Raw genomic sequence first — 24,533 nt, 5'->3', positions numbered from 1 at the left:
TAATATGTCATAGTTAGGCTTTGAGGGGAAAACATTATTTCCAGGTTCTTTTTTTTAGTTTCCCATTATGTATTCTACAGTCTTCCCACGTTCATTGCCGAGTAGTGACTCAATAATAAATACATTAAATGTATGAAGCGTGTGGTTACTCAACCAGGAGCGTCCCTGCTCAGAGCTTCCATACGTTTGTTGTGTCCGTTAGAGGAGCCCGCTGCGATGCATGTGCCGCTCGGGGAGCCCACTGTGAGTAATCTCCTTTTCTGGCTCTTTGCAGGTTGTTGCAGATCAGATTCCGATGCTGGTCCAAGGAGTGCGTGGAAGCCAGTCGCAGCCGGACAGCCCCAGTGCTCAGCTGGCACTGATCAGTGCCAGCCAGAAGTTTTTGCAGGTAGGCTGCCGCACAGCAAGCACCCTCTGGGTAAAGAGTCGCCCGCTCTGATCTGTAATGAGTCTCCTGCCAAGACCTAGGGCTCAAGTGGCCTCCGGCTTGACTGTAATACCCGTATACTTGACTGCTGCTATCTCTGATGATTTGAGTGTTGTCTCCTCTCATTGTGTGCATTCTGTTCCAGCCCGGTGGAAAAATGGTGGCAGCTGGCAAAGCCACGGTGCCCACTATCACAGACCAGGCTTCTGCTATGCAACTGAACCAGTGCACCAAGAACCTTGCCGCGGCCCTGGCAGAGCTGCGAACTGCAGCACAGAAGGTATGGATGCGGCCAGGTGTGGCCACTGCAGGGAGGCTTGGCACAGAAGGGTATGGCGGCAGCTAGGCGTGTCCACTGCAGGGAAGCTGGGCAGGGAAAAGTATGGAGGCGGCTCCGCATGGCCACTGCAGGGAGGCGGGCAGGGAAAAGTATGGAGGGGGCTAGGCGTGGCCACTGCAGGGAGGCTTGGCACGGAAGAGTATGGCGGCAGCTAGGCGTGGCCACTGCAGGGAGGCTGGGCAGGGAAGAGTATGGAGGTGGCTAGGCGTGGCCACTGCTGGGAGGCTGGGCAGGGAAGAGTATGGATGCGGCTCGGCGTGGCCACTGCAGGGAGGCTGGGCACGGAAGAGTATGGCGGCAGCTAGGCGTGGCCACTGCAAGGAGGCTGGGCCGGGAAGAGTATGGATGCGGCTCGGCGTGGCCACTGCAGGGAGGCTGGGCAGGGAAGAGTATGGCGACAGCTAGGCGTGGCCACTGCAGGGAGGCTGGGCAGGGAAGAGTATGGAGGCGGCCAGTTGTGGCCACTGCAGGGAGGCTGGGCACGGAAGAGTATGGCGACAGCTAGGCGTGGCCACTGCAGGGAGGCTGGGCAGGGGAGAGTATGGCGGCAGCTAGGCGTGGCCACTGCAAGGAGGCTGGGCAGGGGAGAGTATGGCGGCAGCTAGGCGTGGCCACTGCAAGGAGGCTGGGCAGGGAAGAGTATGGATGCGGCTCGGCGTGGCCACTGCAGGGAGGCTGGGCAGGGGAGAGTATGGCGGCAGCTAGGCGTGGCCACTGCAAGGAGGCTGGGCAGGGAAGAGTATGGATGCGGCTCGGCGTGGCCACTGCAGGGAGGCTGGGCAGGGAAGAGTATGGCGACAGCTAGGCGTGGCCACTGCAGGGAGGCTGGGCAGGGAAGAGTATGGAGGTGGCTCGGCGTGGCCACTGCAGGGAGGCTGGGCAGGGAAGAGTATGGAGGTGGCTAGGCGTGGCCACTGCAGGGAGGCTGGGCAGGGAAGAGTATGGAGGTGGCTAGGCGTGGCCACTGCAGGGAGGCTGGGCAGGGAAGAGTATGGAGGTGGCTAGGCGTGGCCACTGCAGGGAGGCTGGGCAGGGAAGAGTATGGCGACAGCTAGGCGTGGCCACTGCAGGGAGGCTGGGCAGGGAAGAGTATGGATGCGGCTCGGCCTGGCCACTGCAGGGAGGCTGGGCCGGGAAGAGTATGGAGGCGGCTAGGTGCGGCCAGTGCAAGGAGGCTGGGCCGGGAAGAGTATGGAGGCGGCTAGGTGCGGCCAGTGCAGGGAGGCTGGGCCGGGAAGAGTATGGAGGCGGCTAGGTGCGGCCAGTGCAGGGAGGCGGGCAGGGAAAAGTATGGAGGGGGCTCGGCGTGGAGTGGTTAGGATCCTTTCTTGAAAACAGGAGTTTTCAAGTGCACTGCCCTCCTCATAAATCGTCTTCGCAAACTGAGACACGGGGTTCCACAGGGCTCAAGTCTAAGCCCTACGTTATTTAATCTATATATGGAACCCCTAGCCCAACTGGTGGAAACTTTTGGTGTGGATATCGTCACATATGCTGACGATACCCAACTAATAATCAACCTCTCCAACAATCAGGCTGAGGATGCCATCAATTTTTCCAATTGTATGCGATCAGTAGCTGATTGGATGAATAACAATTGCCTCCGCCTCAATAGCGATAAAACTGAGCTATTGATGGTTGGCAAGTCCTCCTCAGCCTGGTCGCAGGCCTGGTGACCTGGAGAACTTGGAGTAGTTCCCCGCCCAGCGCTTTCTATTAAGAATCTAGGAATATGGTTGGATGCGGAACTCTCCTTCAAACAACAAATCAGCAAAATTACGGGTAAATGTTTTGGAATACTAAAAACACTCCGTAAAGTTTTTGATCTGCTTCCCATTAGTGCTAGGAAGACTCTTGTCGATGCCCTAGTGACTCCTCATCTGGACTACGGCAACGCCCTCCTTTTAGGACTGAGCAGGAAAGGCTTACACCAATTACAGTGCGTCCAAAATGCTGCCGCCCGCATGGTACTTAATCTCCCGCGCAGGGCATCCGGCAAAACAGCACTACAAAAACTTCACTGGCTCCCCATTGAGGAGCGCATCAAGTTTAAAGCTCTCTGCTTCGCTCATCGCATTGCCCAGGGTAAAGGGCCAAGGTACCTGCGCAACCTTCTGACCATACATCGCCCTACCCGGGACCTTAGATCTGCTGGAGCAATGCTGTTTCAAATCCCTCGGGTACGCAGGAGCAGGATGGGAGGCAGCTCCTTCCGCTTTCTTGCGAGCAAGCACTGGAACAATCGCCCCCTTGACCTGCGCATGGAGCCTTCAGAAACAATATTCAGATTAAAACTCAAAACCTATCTCTTTCCAAGGGAATAACTGATTCGGTAGCCTGGGACGCAGACTTTCCCCGGCACTCGGCCTCTTCAGGGAGCTGTAGCATTTCTTCGCGCGGGGACACACTGTTTTTAGTGTAACCAAGCGCTTTATAAGTGGTTTTATTATTATTACTACTGCAGGGAGGCGGGCAGGGAAAAGTATGGAGGCGGCTAGGTGCGGCCACTGCAGGGAGGCTGGGCAGGGAAGAGTATGGATGCGGCTCGGCGTGGCCACTGCAGGGAGGCTGGGCACGGAAGAGTATAACGGCAGCTAGGCGTGGCCACTGCAGGGAGGCTGGGCCGGGAAGAGGCTACTTCCAGGATAATGCTAGAGAAGGGCGTATGTTCCGAAGCTAGCTCCTGTATGTAAACTGCACATGCTTCAAGGAGTGAGGTCCATGCAGAGCTCAGTGGTGGAGGCCGGGTGGGGATCGAGGATGAGTGACGTAGACTTGGATTGGGTGTAATGCGTGCTTTTTGGTTTATTGTAGAAGCCTGAACCGTGCTTCTTGCAAATAGCTGAGAACCAGATGTTTCTTCCTTTCCCTCTGTATGTCAGCGGCACAATGGCATCGCCAGTTGGTGGGGACTGGACTCCCTGGTTGTGAACTGGTGTTACAGGAGTGCCGGCTCCCTTTGTGGGGGGCATGAACTGTGTGTGCTATCGGGGTTAGCGCTGCTGAACATTGAATGGGCCTCGCATTGATCTTGTCCATGTTACCTGGAATGCAGTGAAGTCAGTCTTTTTATGGCCGGCACAAGACCGCGAACGAGATCTAGTTAATTCTCAGAAAAGGATGGAAACTGTATGGGGGTGGATACATTCAAAACCAATGGATAACTTCTGCCATCACTGACAGCAGCAAAGGATAGGCGTTTGAGGGAGTAGAATGGTCTTTGGTTTGGTTCTGGGGCGTTTTCGTTAGGAGCTGCATTGCTGCTGTCAGGTTTGGGTTTGCTGCTAAGTACATTTGGGAGAGGCCGGCAGCTGTATGCTTTTTAGGGCTCCGTGTTCAATGCCCTGGAAGTGGTGTCAGGGGATCCTCATAATGGCTCTCTCTGTCTTGCAGGCTCAAGAGGCGTGCGGTCCTTTGGAGATTGACTACGCTTTGAACCTGATTCGAAGCTTAGAGCAGGACCTCCAGGAAGCCAAGGCTGCGGCTAGAGAGGGCAAACTCAACCCCCTGCCCGGAGAGACCGTAAGTACCTGGACTCACGAGACTATAAGTACTTCCCCAACTCTGGGCTGATGACGGTTAGCCGCCGCCAAGCTGGGTCACACTCAAATGATTGTGGATTCTGGAGAACTAGTGATTCTATGTTTACTGTTCATGATGCACTCGGTGTTTGAAAGCTAATCGATCACCACGGCAGGGAGGCGGGACCGGCCATATTGTGCATTCTGTATTCTTGGGAGACGATGTGCTTCTTCGATGCATAGTGCACTAAACATGGATCTGGGAGCTTCAGAACCCAGTATCCTCTTGTTTGTCTCAAGTAGGCATTAGTGATGCTAAATGTTAAGCTTTTAATTATTTCATTTCAGAGCTTCTTCTGATGCTTCTTAGCATTCTATACTGAGCTTTGAAATTGTTTAATTGAATGAATCTGTTGCTCCTGGTATTGCAAGCGAGATATAAATCAGATTGTTTCGCCATATGCGTCTTCCACCTGTGTTACTGCTCTTTCTTGTAAGGCCATGATAACCAAGAGGGGTAGTGCTTTAAACCCAAAATATAAGTAGGAGGTAATAGCCAATGTATACACAATGTGTGGATGACAGTTGGATGCACAGCAGAGATCTGGCATTGCACAGTGGATAAGTGTGCACAGCAGAGTGCGAAGAGAGACAGTACTTATGCAGGTTAATGCTGCTACCCTCTGTTTTAGCCATTGCAAGTGAGCAGATCATGCCTCGTCCTTCTCGCGTGTCACACTGTGCTTCTTTCGTCTGTGCACCAGGTGGAGAGATGTGCTCAGGACCTTGGAAACAGCACCAAAGCAGTGAGCTCGGCCATCGCGCAGCTGCTGGGAGAAGTGGCGCAAGGCAACGAAAACTACACTGGTACGATGGTGATAGGAGTGGCACTCCCCAGGGCTGAGTGGGAGGGTGTGCTGATAGACTGCTGGGATGTAGAGTTCTGATAGGCAGGTCACCTGTAGACTCAGATGCACTGTTACACAGTCGGCAAGGCTTCTTGACAAGCAATGCTACCAACGTAAGTAGAACGAAATCACAGCCACAGGTGAGCATTGCCACAAGAGCTAGTTCAGAAGACCTCATCCACGCTGGTTTCAGGCCCTTGGATTGTGACGACAGTTTGTGTTTTTAATGTCATGTACACATGTGGTTGCACAGCATACAGTGATGGCAGAAGTAAGCGTGCCTAGGTTGTATGTGTCATATATGTCAAAATGTTGGGGCCAAGAATACGTACATATGTTGACATAGTATCGACTACCAACTTAGCATCAAGTTAAACATTTATAGAGAGGCACATGAATACTGTTCTTAACTCCATGTGTGCTTACAGGGAGAGTAGCATTGCAGCTGATATTGCGCCGTTGATGTAAGTCGTTAAAGTAGAATGCTGTACGCCTGTTGTGGGCCCCCGCATTACTGGTCCCAGGTGCCTCGTGATTGAGCTGCAGTCCCTTGGAGCCTGCCCTTGGATACTCTTCACCTGGTGTGTGTGACACCCTTCACAATCCGAATCCATCCTTATGTTCCAGGCTCTCCTTTCCATTATCTCCCGGGTCACTCAGACAATCCCTTGAAACCTCATTTCCTCGAGTCCATCCCTCCAAATGCCATGTCATGCTGCCCATTTCGTCCCGCAAGGCTTTACCACGTATGTACAACCTTAGATATCCTTAGCGTCTTGGCAGGTGTTGAACTTCCAAAAGTGGCAGTGGCCTCCCGTGTTGTCAAACTCTGCGGACAAAACCCCCAATCTGCATGCAACAAAACTACGTTTAAAACTACCGTTTGGATGAAATGTACCACTTCACCAGTACACCTTCCCGGCCACATGCCGTGTGTTCACCTCCTCCTCCGTATCCTGTGCTAAACTGCAGGGATAGCAGCAGAATGTGCTGGCATGTCCCAATGTGAATGTGCAGAAACGTGGGCTTCCGAAACCCGTTGGGTTTAGTTCTTGATTTTGGTGGAAGTGCACTGTCGTGTAACTATAACTGCCTACTCCTATACGCTTCACAGCATCTCGTCCAAGATGATGAAGCAGAATATGTCTGGGACTTTATAATATATTGGGTTTGAGTTTCACTACTGCCAGTCTGTCTTTTATGGCTCTTGATGCATGCTTTAGTGCTGTTGGTGTTGAGTGGCCTCTCTTGCAACCTGAAATCTTAGTAACTTTTTAATGTTGAGCAATGATATTGTTCCCTCTGCCTTAGAGCCCAGTTTTAGTCATTGTTTAAAGATCCAATACATTGACATCCCTTGGGTAGCTTCTTTGCTTCGACTCTTTAGTAGGATTATAAAAAGATGAATGCAAAGTGCTCAGTGGTACCTTCTGCTCACTCCATTTAGATCTCTTCCGAGAAAGCAGTGTTGAACGAGTGGAAACCCAGCTTGGATGAGAACCGCTTCCATGCTCTAGTTAATGCTGAGCAGCATAAAGTTTTGCGGCATGAATCCTTTTCAGGATTCACATGCTGTGCATTTTTCTGCCTTCTAGTGGTTGGATCCAGAATGGTCTGGTTTTTTTTTTTCTCGTTTGGGGCATCGTCGGCCACCATTTGGTGCTAAATCCATCCCTTGTGTGACGCCCGGAAGTTTCTGTGCGTGGTGGCCATCTTCAAATTCTGTTTTCCGCCGTTGGGTCTGGAAGCAAAGGGAAAAACCCCAAAGTTTTGGACAAAATGCTTGAAAGAATCAAGGAATTTGAGTGAGAAAACAATCGACTGAGAAGACACCGGAGAAGGAGAGAGACCTCCGGACATCTTTAATCATCGGGAGACCCCAACAAAGCAACACCACAGATAGATTGAAAGAGGCCAAGGGAGGGGCCATAAAAAATACCCTTTCAAAATGTGCCTAAATTGCCACCACAAGCTTGCACAACACAATCGGCATGGCATTTGTAACCTCTGCCTGCCAAGGGATCACAAGGATAAAGACTGCGAGGCCTGCATGATGTTTGTGTTGAAGACGCTTAAGGCACGTCGAAAGCAGACATGCTCCAAAGCCGTAAACAACCATCGCTGAGGGACTTGGGCCTCTCAAGCGACTAGTATGCCCATGGAGTGGCTGCAGAACCGACATACGGGGTCAGACGTTGAAATCCTTGAAGGGAATGCGGAGAAGATGCATACCTCTAAGAAGGTGATGAAGGACGCAGAGAAGGACGGACAAGGTAAAAAAAACCTTCACCTATCAGAAACCAAAGGCCCCGAATAGAAGGCTCAAAATGCAGGCCAGGTTTAAAAGAAAAAGCAACCGAGTGTCAGCCACGACCAAAAGATGGATTCCGACGAGGGAAGATCGACGAAGGCAGGTGCCGAATGAGAGGTGGCGAAGGAAAAAACCACACCTCGGAGGCACAATCCACCACACCCAAGAAGAGGATCTCCTTGGGCTCAGACGCCGAAAGGGTCCTCGAGGTGCAGAAAAAGCAGAGATGCCTGGAAGCGGAAATAGCTGCACTCCAACGATAAAAGGAGTTCGAGTCTCTGAAGGAATTCAGAATTCCTGTGAAACACGCCGCCGAAAATGCCAAAGAGGAGGAAGATACCCTTGAAGCTCCGACAACCCCTAAACCTCACGCAGGATGTCAAAAAGGAGCTTGACACTCCAGAAGAGGAGGAAGCCTTGGGGCTTTCGAGAAAAAATGGAACAACCTTAACACAGAAAGCCCAGAAGAAGAGATCTGTGGCTATCCCTCGAAGGCATCGCCACTAGACAACATTGACTTCTACAACAGCCTCATCAAGAGAGCAGAAGATATCTTCAGGGTCCCCTTAGAGGAGGAGCGAGGAGACTCCTGCTTCCTCCTAGATACTTTAACACCATCCACAAAGGAGACACAATACCTCCCAATGCTACCAAGCATTCTGGACCAGGGCAAGGAGGCTTTCAAGGAGCCTACCTCAGCAAAAGGGGTAACCCCAAGGGTGGAGAAAAAATACAAACTTTCGACAAAGGGCTCTTCATACATTCAGGGAAATACAGTTCCAGACTCATTCATTGTCACCACAACAAGAAGGAGCTCCACTCACTCCTCCACTGGCCCACCTCCAGAGAGAGAAGACAAAAGAATGACCATGGGGGAGGGGGGGGGGGATGGAGAAAGAGGCAGCTTTGGCGCATTACAAACTCCAATGCCCTCCTCACCAGGTATGGCCATCAACAATTGGATGACCAGTGGGATGGGTCTATAAGCCTCTCTCTGGTTGGCTGGGTCCCCTATCTTCAAGATGGGCACAGAGTTGTTTCACCTCTCCTCCTCCTCCTGAGGGGTGGGGTTGCCAAAGGTGGGCACACCTCTCCTATACCAGTAGTGAGGGTACTGGTGCATGAGCCGTGCACCCCTACAGTGCCCAGGTCCAGTGCCCAGTGCTGCCATTAAGACTATATGGTGCTGGGAGTTTGTCATTACGAACTCCACAACACCAAAATGGCTAAACTGAGAAGTTTGGCATCAAACTTCTCAGCACATTAAACCTACACTGATGCCCGAGTGGGATTTAATTAAAAATACACTCAGAGGTCATCTTAGAGATGTCCCCTGAAAAATGACCAGCCTTTTGGAGGGTTCCCTGACTGGTACACACCAGCCTGCCATCACGAGACATGTTTCTGGACCCCTGGGAAAGGAGCCTTTGCTTACTGAGCCCAAAAACAAAGCCTTTCCTGGGCAGAGGTGGGCCCACCTCCCCCAGGCCAGGAAGAGCCATCTGTGGCAGGGGAGCTTCAAAGGCCTTGCCACCTTTGTTTGACGACCCCAGCCTCTCCTGCTATCGTGAGCAGGCCCCCTTCCTATCTCCCCTCCTTTTTGGCAGGAAGACGGGCAGGAAACATTTGCTAGCCCAGAAGGTGTGCCCACCTCTGCCAATCACCCCCCTCACGTGGGAGAGGCGAGGTGACGCCCACTCTTCAGTCCCCACCATCTTGCTGATGGCTAACTGCAACAAATGATGGACAGAATGCTGAATGAGTCAATCATTCTCCCCCAGTCAAGCGATCCGGGTTAAATCTATCGTTCTTTTGCCCACTACGCCACCCCAGTTTGGACCCAGCCATATGCAAATCAGCCTTGACCATGTGCCTCATGGGAACAGTCCAGACCGAACTGCCAAGCCAGGCCCTCCCTGGACCGGAAACAAGCATCCTGGGACGGGTTTCAGGGTATGTCATCATTCATCAGCCAGGCTAGCTTGAATCCAGTGTCACAGTGAGCAAGGGGCCCACGTCTGGGCATACCCATCCTACTTAGGGCGAAAAGTGTAACTGCAACAGATGGCTGGCACTCTACAATCAGGTTTAGGGATTGTACCTACTGCCCCACGTGGGGTGAGCACAGCAAGGGTGTAGTCACCCTACGATCAGTAGCCCATTGGCTACTGACCTCGAGACCCTTAAAACGCCCCCTAAATACAGTATTTAGGGGGCAGCCCTGAACCAAGAAGACAGATTCCCGCAACCTAAGTAGAAAGATGAAAGAAGATGCCTGGCAGGGGAAACTGCAGAGAAGAATTGACTTGGCCCCAGCCCTACCAGCCCGTCTGCAGTTTCCAGAGATCCTGCACCAAAAGTCCCCTTGTCCTACAGCCAGCGACCTCCAGAACCCCTGGAATGAGTGACTGCCTTCAACAAAGACCGGATCTCCTGTGAACAGCAGCTCTGCTCGAAAGAAAGTCCCAAAGAGAGACTCTGAGCCTGCTGAGGAAAAAAGAAACGTGACGTCTGGAACCTCAGCCGCACCTGACGCCTATTGCCCGAGTCCGAGTGGCTCTCCGGTCCCAGGGAGGTCCGCCAGCGATCCAAAGTCCGAGTCTGTAGGAGAGTAGGATCTGCAATCCTATGATCACCCAGATTTTTGCTTTTTGCTTCACTGGTTTACGACTTTCCCTGGCTGTGGGCCTGCTAATCAGACCCACAGCCTAGCTGTTCTCTCTACTCCAAATTGTACCCAGGTACTGAATTGGCACTGGGCCCTTTCCAAGTCCCTGTACCCAGGGCTGAGGTGCACCCAGAAGTCTCCCAGGGGCTGAAGCATGTATTGTGCCACCCCTGGGCTGACTAACCAAACAGACACAACTGGCTGCTTGACAGCTGGGGCAGAGTGGTGTACTCACCCTTTGCTTTAGATATAGTATACCTATATCTAACCCTAAAATGGACACACAGATCTCCTATCAGTCACTCCTATGGCAGGCCTTGACAATCTTGAAGGCAGAGTGCTTGGAATCGTGTGAGATGGTGCTCTGGCATGAGCTGAGCCTGTCTGCGGCTTTCGGGATCCATCCCTTAGCCGTTTCCATGATATCGCATACCATATACTCTTAAGTGCATTATAATCCTCGCGGTTATATGCCAACTCTGGTATCGCTTTATCAAAACATGTCGAGTAAGGTGTCATACGAATTGGAATACTAACCCCTCGCCAATTCTGGCGACGGGGTTAGCATTCCACCCTTCTAGAGGGACACGACATGTATGTAACCTATAACCCCGGTTAAAGTTCGACAGAGCCTTAGCTCCACAAAATGGATGCTGCCACCGAGACACAAGTCTGCCCTCCTGCTGCTGGGAGTCCTCCCAGAGCAGGAGGCAAGGACAAAGGGTTTCCTGCCAGGGGCGGTGCCAGCACCGTCCCAGACAGGATTTTGTGTATTCTAGGTAGGCAGGGCTTTAGAGGAAGGTGACTGCAAGTGGCACCCCGGTGCTCACTGTGCATAGGCCGGCTTGAACCAGTTCCAGGGACACTCCAGACCCTGAGCTGGGGAAAAGCCCGCCAAAGGAGAGGGGTGTAACCACCCCCCTCCTAGTCCCACCCATAGGGCAGGACTTAGTCGCGTGCCAGCCCCTTTTTGCAGGATAAAGGTAGGAACTGGCCCCCTTCCAAATCAGATCATCTTTGAATCCTGAAACTACTTTCCACGAAAGGAACTCAAGACTTCTTCCCAAGATTCTCCCTTGTGACTAAGGAGTAGTCACCCTGCAGCAGCAGGCACCAACCAAGTATCGCGGTTTGTTGCCAGTCTCTCCTTCGGATCAAGACTGCTCCAGCACGACGAGAACCGGCTTCCCTGGCACCTCTGACCTCAACCTACATCATCAGCCCAGCTGTGAACCGTGGGTGTGACGAGACCTCGAGGGACCGGCCATCTTCAGAACTGCACGACGCTTGTCCAGCACGACTCCCGAGTGACCCTCGACCGAGTGCTTTGGGGTAAGAGAAGCCCCGACCCTGAGCAGCTCCAGCACCGAAGTCCAGCCCCCCTGCATCCACGAGATCGGCGTGGGGCCCTTCTGCTTTTTGCTGTTCACCGCGTTGTCCAGGTCGCTTGCCCGTTGGCTAGTGGCCCTCTCACGACGCTCCACGACAACTAACACTGCTGGTCTGGTTGCTCCAGACTAGCCCGTGCTCCCCTCCAAAAGAGGAGCACCCTGGACCCTCCTGGTCCACTCAAGACGCCATTTTAGGTCCACCGCGTGGGCCTTGCATTTGCCAAGACTTGTTGCCCAATCCTGGGTCCAGCGACGTCGACAGCAAGAACCTTCGTGGGACAGCTCGCACCTCCATCCTGGTTGCCGACAACGCCTCCTGGTCCGAGAGACTGCAGAGCCCAGCAGCGCCCACTCACCTGGTCGAGGTGACTTCGCCCGGTGCCACTCTGGTGCCCATCTAATCACTGGCTAGTGATTCAGAACTTGGTCCCCTCTGCTTTCAGGTTTTCTTCTTCCCTGATCCAGGCTTGGATCACTCCGAACTTTCTTCACTGGCCGCCTGCCAGCAACTCTTTCTTCAGGCTCCTGGATCTTCAACGAGGGTTTCCGACGCAACTTCAACCCTATGCAGCCGCAGCCCCTGGGCTAGGTAACCTGAGTACTCCGGTGCTCCAGCATAGTCCAACACCCTAAGTGTTCGGATCCACTCCCGTTTTTGATCCACCTAGTCGGGTTCGCCCGAGAACAGTAACTTTGCAACTGCTAGCCTCCATAGACTTTGTCCCGCTTTACGCGTGAGAGTTCCCACTCTGCACACGACGTCCACAGGCCTCCTGCATCTAATCCCAGTGTTTAGAATTGTAGGCCTAGCGATTCCTGAGTCTAGAAAAGTATTACTTACCTGCTAACACGTTCGCATTCCACTTACTGTGTATATGGTTTTTCGTGCCTCTAGGGCATTTGTGTAAATTGTGCGACTTAAAGTATTTTCTTAAGAGTTTTGTATTGTGCTTAGCTCCCTGACTCATAAAGAGTTCAGGGTAGTCTTGTTAGAAATAAATATACATTTATTTTCATAACAACTTGTGTGGTGTCCTTTCACTTGGTGTTCAAGGGGTAATGTGATGGTAAAACAGCTGGCTTAACACGCCCTCTAGAGTCTTAGCCTTAGACTGCTCGTATCCATTCTACTAGGATAGCTGGTCTATAAGGTTGACTTACAACCAATCATCAATAAGGGTTGTTTGGACTGATACATAGTGATCACTAGAATAGTGAGCACTGCATATCAGGCCAACTTCTCACATTGGTGAGCAGCGGTTGGGATTTGAGCTTGCTGTTGTTTTACCACGCATATCCTAAGAATATCTTGTGAAAGATCACATAAGTACTGAGGTACATATAACTTAGCTTAGAATACTCTGAGTTCTACTGAACCAGCTGTTGTAGCTCCTAGGGCCTAGCACACCCTAAACTACAACTCTAGCAAGGGATCAGTAGGTAAACATATAGTGTAGGTAAGTGCACCACTTACACCTCACTAGAAAAGCAGGTCTACCCAGGGAGAGTCTACTGAGACTCCCCTTGTGGCAGTTGACCCTCCACAGGTCACTTCAAGATATGCAGCTCTCAGTTTCCAGGAGATGAGACAAGTGTGTACCTCCAGGAAACTGAAACAGGGGTCTAACCCCACCATTCCCTTTCTGATAGGTCTCTTAGAGACCTATGATGCGAGAAAGATTTCTCAGCTAGATGGGAATATGCCAGCCTTAGAGGGTACCTCTGGGGATCCAGACCTCCACAACACTGCAGATGCAGTTGAGGAGGAGGAACTCGGGGAGCTCTCTGGGGATGAGGTAGACAAAGGTCTTGAGGTAGTCAGAAGGCTAACTAGGACCAACATAGACTTGCTTGGGCTAGGATCTGGGGGACCCCCAGTACTGACCCTAAGTAGGCCTAACCTTGGAGTTAGAAGAGATAGATCTCTTTCTAGGGACTCCAATAGATCTCTGCACTCTAATGCCTCTTCTCAGAGGAGAAGGAACTCTCCCCAAAGGAGATTGACTTCCCCTCAGAGAATGGAGCATGAAGCAAGAATGAGACAGGCTGATCTGAGGATTGAAAGGGAAGAACTTGCCCTGGCCAAAGAGAAGCTTGCCTTGGCTAGAGAGCAGCAGATGAGTGGGCTAGCTCCCACTGGTGGCAGCAATCTCCCAAGAGATAGAGAGAAGGGTTTAGATACTAAACACCTGACAAAAATAGTGCCCCCCTTTAAACAAGGGGATGACATCCAGAAATGGATGGCTGCTTTGGAGAGGGCCTGCACTGTGCAGTGCATTCCCCAGAGTCAGTGGGCAGCTATACTGTGGCTCTCCTTTGATGGTAAAGGTAGAGATAAGCTCCTCACTACAAGAGTGGAGGATGCTAACAATTACCAGGTCCTGAAAAATACACTGGTTGATGGGTTTGGTTTAACCACTGAGCAGTACAGGTTGCTGTTCAGAGACACCCAGAAAACTCAGTCTCAGGACTGGTCTGACTTTGTGGATTGTGCCACTAAGGCTTTGGAGGGCTGGTTGCTGGGTAGCAAGGTTACTGATTACACAGGGTTGTACAATCTCATGATGAGAGAACAGATTTTAAATAATTGTCAGAACCAGTTGTTGCACCAGCACCTTGTTGATTCAGATCTGACCTCTCCCCAAGAATTGGGAAAGAAGGCAGACAAATGGGTCAGGACAAGGATCAAGCAGAACCAGAACCAGAACCAGGGTGGTCAGAAGAAAGCAGACCAGAAGGGTAATGCCAAGAGTGAACAAAATGACCAGAAGTCTTCACCAGGTCCCCAACAAACCAAAGAGGGTGGGGTCAGGCTTCACAGCAGAAAAAGAAGACTCCAGAAGGCCAGTCAAAAAGGTGGTGCCAGTACTGCAAAAGTAAGTCTCACTGGTTTAGTGAGTGCACCAAAAGAGGAGGGCAAACTCCTACCACTACAGCCCCTAAGGCAACTGCACCCCCTAGTACAGTCAGTAGTGGTAGTGTACCTCCCAAGGCATTAGTTGGGTTAACCTTGGGGACTGAGGGGTCTGACAACCTAGTTGGCACACTCACTCAGGCTGTCCTTGTCTGTACAGGGGATATAGATATGTCCCCTGAAGTAAGTCCCAATACTTTGGGCAAATACAGGCAGACACCTTTGATAAATGGCAAAATGGCTCAGGCCTATAGGGACACTTGTGCCAGTGTCACCATGGTGACACCTAACTTTGTGGACCCTGGACAGATCATGCCAGGTACAGATTTCCTGGTGACCAATGCCAGCAACGTCACTACCCGTCATAGTATGGCGATTGTTGCTTTCTCCTGGGGAGGGTTAAGTGGCCAAAAGAAAGTTGTGGTTAGTTCAGACCTCCCAGTGGATTGTTTGTTGGGCAATGATTTGGAGTCATCACTATGGTCAGAAGTGGAGCAGAGGACTCATATGGAAATGTTAGGCTTGCCAACACATGTGCTTGCTGTGACTAGGTCACAGGCCAGAAGATGCCCCACTGAACAGGTGCTGGATCCTGGAAGAATGGACCAGACACCTTCCAAGAAGAAGAGCAGTAGGGTTAAGGCTTTGCCTTCCCCCTTGCCCCAGGTTGAGGATCAAGTCTCTGAGGAGGCTGATCTGAGAGAGCTGAGGGAAACTGAGCCTAAAGAGCTTGAACTTGATCAAGTTGAGTTTCTGGGCTCAGGGGGACCCTCCAGAGAAGACCTGGGGAAGGCACAGTTAGACTGCCCTTCCCTTGAACCCCTCAGACAGCAGGCTGCTGCTGAGGCTGCAGGGAATGCCACAGGTGCCCACAGGGTATACTGGGAAGATGGACTCCTGTACTCTGAGTCAAGAGACCCCAAGCCTGGTGCAACCAGGAGGCTGGTCATCCCCTTGTCTCTGAGAGGTTTCCTTCTCACCTTGGCCCATGAGATTCCCCTTGCAGGTCATTTAGGTCAGACAAAGACGTGGGACAGGCTTGTCTCACACTTTCACTGGCCCCACATGAATGAGAATACCAAGGAGTTTTGTCGCTCCTGTGTCACTTGCCAAGCCAGTGGTAAGTCAGGTGGCACAACAAAGGCCCCCCTCATACCACTACCTGTGGTGGGGGTTCCCTTTGAAAGAGTGGGGATTGACATTGTTGGTCCAATGGAACCCCAGACAGCATCAGGGCACAAGTTTATACTGGTGGTGGTGGACCATGCCACCAGGTATCCTGAAGCTATTCCACTTAGGACCACTACAGCACCTGTAGTGGCAAGGGCCCTAGTTGGAGTGTTCTCCAGAGTGGGCTTCCCTAAGGAGGTTGTTTCTGACAGAGGTGCAAACTTCATGTCAGGATATCTGACTGCAATGTGGAAGGAATGTGGTGTGAACTACAAGTTCACCACACCCTATCATCCACAGTGCAATGGGCTTGTTGAGAGATTCAACAGGACCCTCAAAGGGATGATTCATGGACTACCTGAAAAGCTCAGGCGTAGATGGGATGTCCTGATACCCTGCCTCTTGTTTGCTTACAGAGAGGTCCCACAGAAGGGGGTTGGCTACAGCCCTTTTGAACTTCTGTATGGGCATCCTGTAAGAGGACCCCTGTGTTTGGTGAAGGAAGGATGGGAGAGACCTCTCAAAAAGCCTGCAACCAACATAGTGGACTATGTACTTGGTCTCCGCTCCAGGATGGCTGAATACATGGAGAAGGCATCTAAAAACCTAGAGGCCAGCCAAGAACTCCAAAAAGCTTGGCATGACCAGAAGGCTGTCCTGACTGTGTACCAGCCTGGACAGAAGGTGTGGGTGCTGGAGCCAGTGGCCCCAGCAGCACTCAAAGACAAATGGTCTGGGCCCCACACCATCATTGAGCAAAAGGGAGAGGTCACCTACCTGGTGGACCTTGGAACCCCCAGGAGCCCCCTCAGGGTGCTCCATGTGAATAGGCTCAAAGCATATGTCGACAGGAAGGACATGAGCTTGCTCATGGCCACAGATGAGGGACAGGAGGAAGAGAGTGACCCTCTCCCAGACCTGCTCACTCAGAATCCTGATGATGGATCAGTAGATGGTGTTGTCTTGTGTGGCAGCCTCTCTGAACATCAGCAACAGGATTGTAGACAAGTTCTGCAATCCTTCAGACATATGTTCTCTCTGACACCCAGCCAAACTGATTGGTGCACCCATGAAGTTGACACTGGAGACAGTCTACCTGTCAAGAGTAAAATCTACAGGCAGCCTGATCATGTCAGAGACTCCATCAAAACAGAAGTGCAGAAAATGTTGGAGCTGGGAGTCATTGAGCCCTCAGATAGCCCTTGGGCTAGCCCAGTAGTTCTAGTGCCAAAACCTCACACCCAGGGTGGTAAGAGAGAGATGAGGTTTTGCGTAGACTACAGAGGCCTCAATGCAGTCACTAAGACTGATGCCCACCCAATACCAAGGGCAGATGAACTTATAGATAGATTAGCTTCTGCCAACTACTTAAGCACATTTGACCTGACAGCTGGGTATTGGCAAATCAGGTTAGCTGAGGAAGCCAGACCCAAGACAGCATTTTATACCCCTGGTGGGCATTATCAGTTTGTGGTAATGCCCTTTGGTTTGAAAAATGCACCTGCCACCTTCCAAAGGCTGGTGAATCAAGTTCTCACTGGGATGGATGACTTCTGTGCAGCATATCTGGATGATATTGCTGTCTTTAGCTCCACCTGGGAGGATCACCTGGTCCACCTGAGGAAAGTGTTAGAGGCCCTGCAAAAGGCAGGCCTCACTATCAAGGCCACTAAGTGCGAGATAGGGCAGACACAGGTTGTATACCTGGGCCACCTTGTAGGTGGAGGCCAGGTTCAGCCATTGGAGAGTAAGATACAGGCCATCAAGGACTGGGCTCCTCCAATCACCCAGACTCAGGTTCGAGCTTTCTTGGGCCTGACTGGGTACTATAGGAAATTTGTCCGAAATTATGGGTCCATTGTGACCCCCCTTAATGACCTGACAAGTAAGAAGATGCCAAAGAAAGTTCAGTGGACAGCAAGCTGTCAGAAAGCATTCGATGACCTAAAGCAGGCCATGTGCACAGCACCTATCCTAAAGAGTCCAGACTTCTCCAAACCATTCATTGTCCAAACAGATGCTTCTGAGTTGGGTGTGGGAGCTGTTCTATCTCAGCTGAATTTTGATGGCAACGACCAGCCAATTGCTTTCATTAGCAGAAGGCTGACCCCCAGAGAGAAAAATTGGTCAGCTATTGAGAGGGAGGCCTTTGCTGTGGTTTGGGCCCTGAAGAAGCTGAGGTCCTACTTGTTTGGCACTCACTTCACAGTTCAGACCGACCACAAGCCCCTCTTATGGCTAAGTCAGATGAAGGGTGAAAACCCCAAACTACTTAGGTGGTCCATTTCCCTACAGGGGATGGATTTTACAGTGGAGCACAGACCTGGTACTGATCATGGCAATGCTGATGGGCTCTCCAGGTATTTCCACTTAGAGCAAGAAGACTCACCTGGTCAAGGTTGGTTTATTGTCCCAAAGTTTGGGGGGGGGGGGTCATGTAGGAGAGTAGGGTCTGCAATCCTATGATCACCCAGATTTTTGCTTTTTGCTTCACTGGTTTACGACTTTCCCTGGCTGTGGGCCTGCTAATCAGACCCACAGCCTAGCTGTTCTCTCTACTCCAAATTGTACCCAGGTACTGAATTGGCACTGGGCCCTTTCCAAGTCCCTGTACCCAGGGCTGAGGTGCACCCAGAGGTCTCCCAGGGGCTGCAGCACGTATTGTGCCACCCCTGGGCTGACTAACCAAACAGACACAACTGGCTGCTTGACAGCTGGGGCAGAGTGGTGTACTCACCCTCTGCTGTAGATATAGTATTCCTATATCTAAACCTAAATGGGCACACAGATCTCCTATCAGTCACTCCTATGGCAGGCCTTGACAATCCTGAAGGCAGAGTGCTTGGAATCGTGTGAGATAGTGCTCTGGCATGAGCTGAGCCTGTCTGCGGCTTTCGGGATCCATCCCTTAGCCGTTTCCATGATATCGCATACCATATACTCTTAAGTGCATTATAATCCTCGCGGTTATATGCCAACTCTGGTATCGCTTTATCAAAACATGTCGAGTAAGGTGTCATACGAATTGGAATACTAACCCCTCGCCAATTCTGGCGACGGGGTTAGCATTCCACCCTTCTAGAGGGACACGAGATGTATGTAACCTATAACCCCGGTTAAAGTTCGACAGAGCCTTAGCTCCACAAAATAGATGCTGCCACCGAGACACAAGTCTGCCCTCCTGCTGCTGGGAGTCCTCCCAGAGCAGGAGGCAAGGACAAAGGGTTTCCTGCCAGGGGCGGTGCCAGCACCGTCCCAGACAGGATTTTGTGTATTCTAGGTAGGCAGGGCTTTAGAGGAAGGTGACTGCAAGTGGCACCCCGGTGCTCACTGTGCATAGGCCGGCTTGAACCAGTTCCAGGGACACTCCAGACCCTGAGCTGGGGAAAAGCCCGCCAAAGGAGAGGGGTGTAACCACCCCCCTCCTAGTCCCACCCATAGGGCAGGACTTAGTCGCGTGCCAGCCCCTTTTTGCAGGATAAAGGTAGGAACTGGCCCCCTTCCAAATCAGATCATCTTTGAATCCTGAAACTACTTTCCACGAAAGGAACTCAAGACTTCTTCCCAAGATTCTCCCTTGTGACTAAGGAGTAGTCACCCTGCAGCAGCAGGCACCAACCAAGTATCGCGGTTTGTTGCCAGTCTCTCCTTCGGATCAAGACTGCTCCAGCACGACGAGAACCGGCTTCCCTGGCACCTCTGACCTCAACCTACATCATCAGCCCAGCTGTGAACCGTGGGTGTGACGAGACCTCGAGGGACCGGCCATCTTCAGAACTGCACGACGCTTGTCCAGCACGACTCCCGAGTGACCCTCGACCGAGTGCTTTGGGGTAAGAGAAGCCCCGACCCTGAGCAGCTCCAGCACCGAAGTCCAGCCCCCCTGCATCCACGAGATCGGCGTGGGGCCCTTCTGCTTTTTGCTGTTCACCGCGTTGTCCAGGTCGCTTGCCCGTTGGCTAGTGGCCCTCTCACGACGCTCCACGACAACTAACACTGCTGGTCTGGTTGCTCCAGACTAGCCCGTGCTCCCCTCCAAAAGAGGAGCACCCTGGACCCTCCTGGTCCACTCAAGACGGCATTTTAGGTCCACCGCGTGGGCCTTGCATTTGCCAAGACTTGTTGCCCAATCCTGGGTCCAGCGACGTCGACAGCAAGAACCTTCGTGGGACGGCTCGCACCTCCATCCTGGTCGCCGACAACGCCTCCTGGTCCGAGAGACTGCAGAGCCCAGCAGCGCCCACTCACCTGGTCGAGGTGACTTCGCCCGGTGCCACTCTGGTGCCCATCTAATCACTGGCTAGTGATTCAGAACTTGGTCCCCTCTGCTTTCAGGTTTTCTTCTTCCCTGATCCAGGCTTGGATCACTCCGAACTTTCTTCACTGGCCGCCTGCCAGCAACTCTTTCTTCAGGCTCCTGGATCTTCAACGAGGGTTTCCGACGCAACTTCAACCCTATGCAGCCGCAGCCCCTGGGCTAGGTAACCTGAGTACTCCGGTGCTCCAGCATAGTCCAACACCCTAAGTGTTCGGATCCACTCCCGTTTTTGATCCACCTAGTCGGGTTCGCCCGAGAACAGTAACTTTGCAACTGCTAGCCTCCATAGACTTTGTCCCGCTTTACACGTGATAGTTCCCACTCTGCACACGACGTCCACAGGCCTCCTGCATCTAATCCCAGTGTTTAGAATTGTAGGCCTAGCGATTCCTGAGTCTAGAAAAGTATTACTTACCTGCTAGCACGTTCGCATTCCACTTACTGTGTATATGGTTTTTCGTGCCCCTAGGGCATTTGTGTAAATTGTGCGACTTAAAGTATTTTCTTAAGAGTTTTGTATTGTGCTTAGCTCCCTGACTCATAAAGAGTTCAGGGTAGTCTTGTTAGAAATAAATATACATTTATTTTCATAACAACTTGTGTGGTGTCCTTTCACTTGGTGTTCAAGGGGTAATGTGATGGTAAAACAGCTGGCTTAACACGCCCTCTAGAGTTTAGCCTTAGACTGCTCGTATCCATGCTACTAGGATAGCTGGTCTATAAGGTTGACTTACAACCAATCATCAATAAGGGTTGTTTGGACTGATACATAGTGATCACTAGAATAGTGAGCACTGCATATCAGGCCAACTTCTCAGAGAGTCCACCGTGGGTTGACCCCTCCACGACTCCCATATGTCGCCTGTAGCCTCTGTACGGAGACACCCCCCTTCCCCAACCGCCAGTGGCCCAGTAAGGTGAAATCCGACCTCATAAGCCATCCCTGCATCCAGCCGCCCTGGAGAAGAGAACCTGAGGTACATCTACGTCCTCGAGCCCTCCAACTTACCTGCCCAGCTGTTGGTTCTTCCCGGAAGTCTTCCTGGACTGAGCCTGCAGCTAAAAAACAAAACCAAAAATCCCCATTGAAAACAACAGGGCACCCGACACCAAAACAGCACCCTGCACCCAGCCGCCCCTTCGGGTGCACTTTGTGTGCTAAACAGGATCCCCTTTGCCCTGAGCCTAACACCAGGAGCTTTGCTCAACCTTGTGGCCTGCTCGTAAGTAGCCACCAACCAGAGGCCCCCTATCGTCCATTGGATATCATTGGGCCTCAGCACTTTGCACCCGGCCGCCCTAGTGCCGCTGAGGGTGCTCTGAGAGTTCATCCTTGATGAAACCAGAAACTCAACCCCAAAGACCGAGTATTTACCTGGTAACCGATTACTTCATTTCTCCACATAGGAATACATTGACTATTTTTCTCTGAAAAATGTTTTAAGTGTGGAGTTTATTTGTATGAAAACCTGAAAAACTACAACTGTTCAACACTGATTTTACTTGCCTATTCTCTAGGAAATGTTCCAGTGTGATATCCTTGCATATCGCACTGAGTAGAAAAAGTTTCTTTAAAAGTAATCTGAAAAGTAATTTTGATATTTTGATTTACTTGTATTTCAATCAAACTGCATTCATTTGTAAACACTGCATAAGATTTTGCAAAGCATTTTTTCACTTACCTGTGCCAGGCTTGGCTTGGTTCTAGAAGAAAAATAACTTAATAATATTTTTATACAAATAAAATTGGTCTGAGTACAGTCTTTGAGTGTTTGCCTCATTTCTTGCCTTGGTTGGTACAACAAATACTTAACACTGTCCTCTGATACTGCCTTACTGCTCGACCACACTACCACAAATAGAGAGCACGGTGCTATCTAACTTTACCTCTGCCGACCTTTGAGGATCCACTGGACTCTGTGCACACTATACCGCACTTTGGTATAGTCTACACAGAGCCAGCTGCTCTGTATATAGAAAGCTGCCCGCTCCGGTGCCTGAATTTGAGTTGTGTTTCCTTCTGTCTTGCAGGCATCGCTGCACGAGATGTTGCTCAGGCGCTACGCTCCCTGAGTCAAGCCGCCCGTGGAGTAGCAGCCAACACTTCTGACCCACAGGTGCAGATCGCCATGCTGGAGTGTGCAAACGATGTGATGGACAAGGCTGGAAACCTGATAGAAGAGGCTCGGAAGGCTGTGGCCAAGCCAGGAGACCCAGAGAGCAATCAACGTTTGGCACAAGTAAGGTCCATTCTACTGAGAATAAATAACGGTGGGTGACTAGGGGTATCCTAACTGGCTGGTGTGTCCTGCAGAGGTGCCCGTGCTGAAGAGCTGGTTAGCTAGCCACTCTTCCTAGTCAGGCAGCGAGTGTACACAGAAGAATTTCAGCCTCGTCTTGCTAGAATGCAGAATCAAAACCTTGAGCGTACCTGCAGTTTCTCCCCTGACATTGCCGGTCTTAAGGGTATCAGGTGCATAGAACGTAGCACAATCAATCAATAAGTAGATATGTAGAGCTCTCCTTGTCACCTGTGACAGTATCCAGAAGCTGTATATTGTTTCCCTTCCAGCTTGTTGTATTAACAGGTGTTCTCATACATGGCCAGAAAATGCCCATCGTGATCCCGACTCCGATACGAAGCCGTATGGGCACCGACCGATGCTTACTCTGGCAGCAACAAGAGTCTTGCCTCCTAGATCAGAGCCTGAGCCCTTCGGAGCCTGGGCCCTATTCCCTTGGTCTAGGACTTGAAGAATAATGGGAGGGCTCTCTGGATCCTGGCGAATACCAACCATATGAAGAAGACCCTAGTATGGACTGGTGTGAGGTCCTAGGTGGAGCCAGTGGCCTGGACACCGCTGCAGATACTGTTATGCTTTCTCCCCCTACTGTGGCTCCGGAGCATGGAGCCTCATTCGCAGTGGTGGTGTGGAGGGCGGCTGAGTTCCTTGACCTCCTGTTGCTCTCAGTAGCAGTCAACACTAAGATTGTGACAGCGGTGCCGCCGCCAGGAGTCTCCACATTGAACCGCTACTACTGTTCAATGACCCCCTCACTGATGTCCTTTTGGGGACTTGGTCCAAACCCAACATGGGCTCCTGTGAGTAGGACAATTGCCCGCCTTCACTGCCCCGCTTCAGGGGACCCAAACTTACACATCCGACACCAGAGAGCTTGGTGGTCCAAGCCTCAACATCCCATGGCACAGTCCCTACAGCCCCTCCGGACAGGCAATCCAAGAGGCTGGACTCTTGGGGAAGAAGGTGTTTTGTTCCTCCAGCCTGGCATTGCGGTTGGTGAACACGGCATGCCTATTGAGCCATTCCTCCCACCGTGCTGCCACAGGTCCTGGAGGAGACCTGGGCTGTACTCTCTCAGGCTGTTGCTGATGGGAGAGACACAGCAGAGTTCACTATCCTCTGCGGACTTGACACAACCGACTCACTGGGCAGAGTGTTGTCATCGATGGGGGCCTTGATGCGCCACTCCTGGTTGAAGACGACTGACCTCTCGGGGATGGCCACGCATCCCTTACGGACATGCCCTTCGATGGCACCCATCTCTTTGGAGACCAGGAGGATTTGGCTCTAGAGCATTGGGCTACGGCCAAGTCCTTGGGTCTTTCTATGGCCCCACGTCACCCCCAATCCACATTTTATGGCTTCGGAAGGGGCTTACAACCATGGCAATTTCTTCCCAGGTACCAGGGTGTTCATCCTCCCCAGCCTTTGCGGGGCTAGGACTCGGTACCCAGAGACCTCGTGGGTCGGGTAGCCAGCAGTCTGGTTAATTCCCCATCCCTCTGGCACCTGTAGCCTCCAAACTCACCTAATCTGCACGTTTGCCACCGTGGACATCCAGTTGGAGGCAGGATTCGCCATCACCTGCCCCACTGAACCAGGCTGAACTTACTCGCCTGCAGCGCGTCCAAAATGCGGCAGCTAGAGCTATAGTTGGTTTGCCTAGATTCTGCTCCGTCTCCAACGTCTCCGCTCCCTGCATTGGTTGCCGGTGAGGATGAGAATCCAGTTTAAGGTCTTATGTTTGGCCTTTAAAATTCTGAAGGGCACTGCCCCCCAGATCCTGACCAATCTTCTATCTTTTTATGTCCCGTCTCGCTCCCTCCGATGTTTGGGCCAGGCGCTCGCCATTGTTCCCCGGTTTAAGCTTTGTCGTGCCGGTGGCCGTTCCTTTCGAGTGAGAGCTGCGGTTATCTGGAACTCCCTTCCGGTTGAGATCCGACTCTTGGAGGATCTTCTACAGTTTTGTAGGGCTATCAAGACTTTTTTGTTTTAACTGTTAAGTAGGGTCTTGTTCATATCTGTTTTCTTCTGCTCCTGTTGTTAACGGTGTTGTGTTTCACCTTGTCATGCGCCAGGACGCTCCTTTGCTGGAGCAGCTGTGCGCACAATAAATACTGATAACATAACATAACATAACATAACACTGGCAGTCCATTATATCGGACAGTAGGGTTTTGCCAATCGTCCTAAGGTGCTACTCCCTCCCCTTCGTGACAACCCATCCCTCAATGCCACTATCTGATGGAGGATCATCTGTCC

General features: G+C 51.6%; 1 protein-coding gene across 3 annotated transcripts in view; it reads left to right on the top strand.

The window, feature by feature from the left end:
• The window catches only part of TLN1 (talin 1), a 750,278-nt gene that overhangs the window by 525,344 nt on the left and 200,401 nt on the right, over positions 1 to 24,533 (top strand). For all 3 annotated transcript variants that reach the window (XM_078674421.1, XM_078674420.1, XM_078674419.1), the window contains 5 exons: positions 275 to 388; positions 573 to 707; positions 4,161 to 4,289; positions 5,053 to 5,155; positions 22,000 to 22,208. In XM_078674421.1, coding sequence (XP_078530547.1) covers positions 275 to 388; positions 573 to 707; positions 4,161 to 4,289; positions 5,053 to 5,155; positions 22,000 to 22,208 — 690 coding nt within the window. The remainder of the gene's footprint in view (positions 1 to 274; positions 389 to 572; positions 708 to 4,160; positions 4,290 to 5,052; positions 5,156 to 21,999; positions 22,209 to 24,533) is intronic.

The sequence above is a fragment of the Lissotriton helveticus genome, chromosome 2_1 (assembly GCF_964261635.1).
Source record: "Lissotriton helveticus chromosome 2_1, aLisHel1.1, whole genome shotgun sequence".
Lineage (NCBI taxonomy): Eukaryota > Metazoa > Chordata > Amphibia > Caudata > Salamandridae > Lissotriton > Lissotriton helveticus.
Note: the sequence above shows the minus strand (reverse complement) of the source record. Positions and strands in the feature narration are given on the sequence as shown.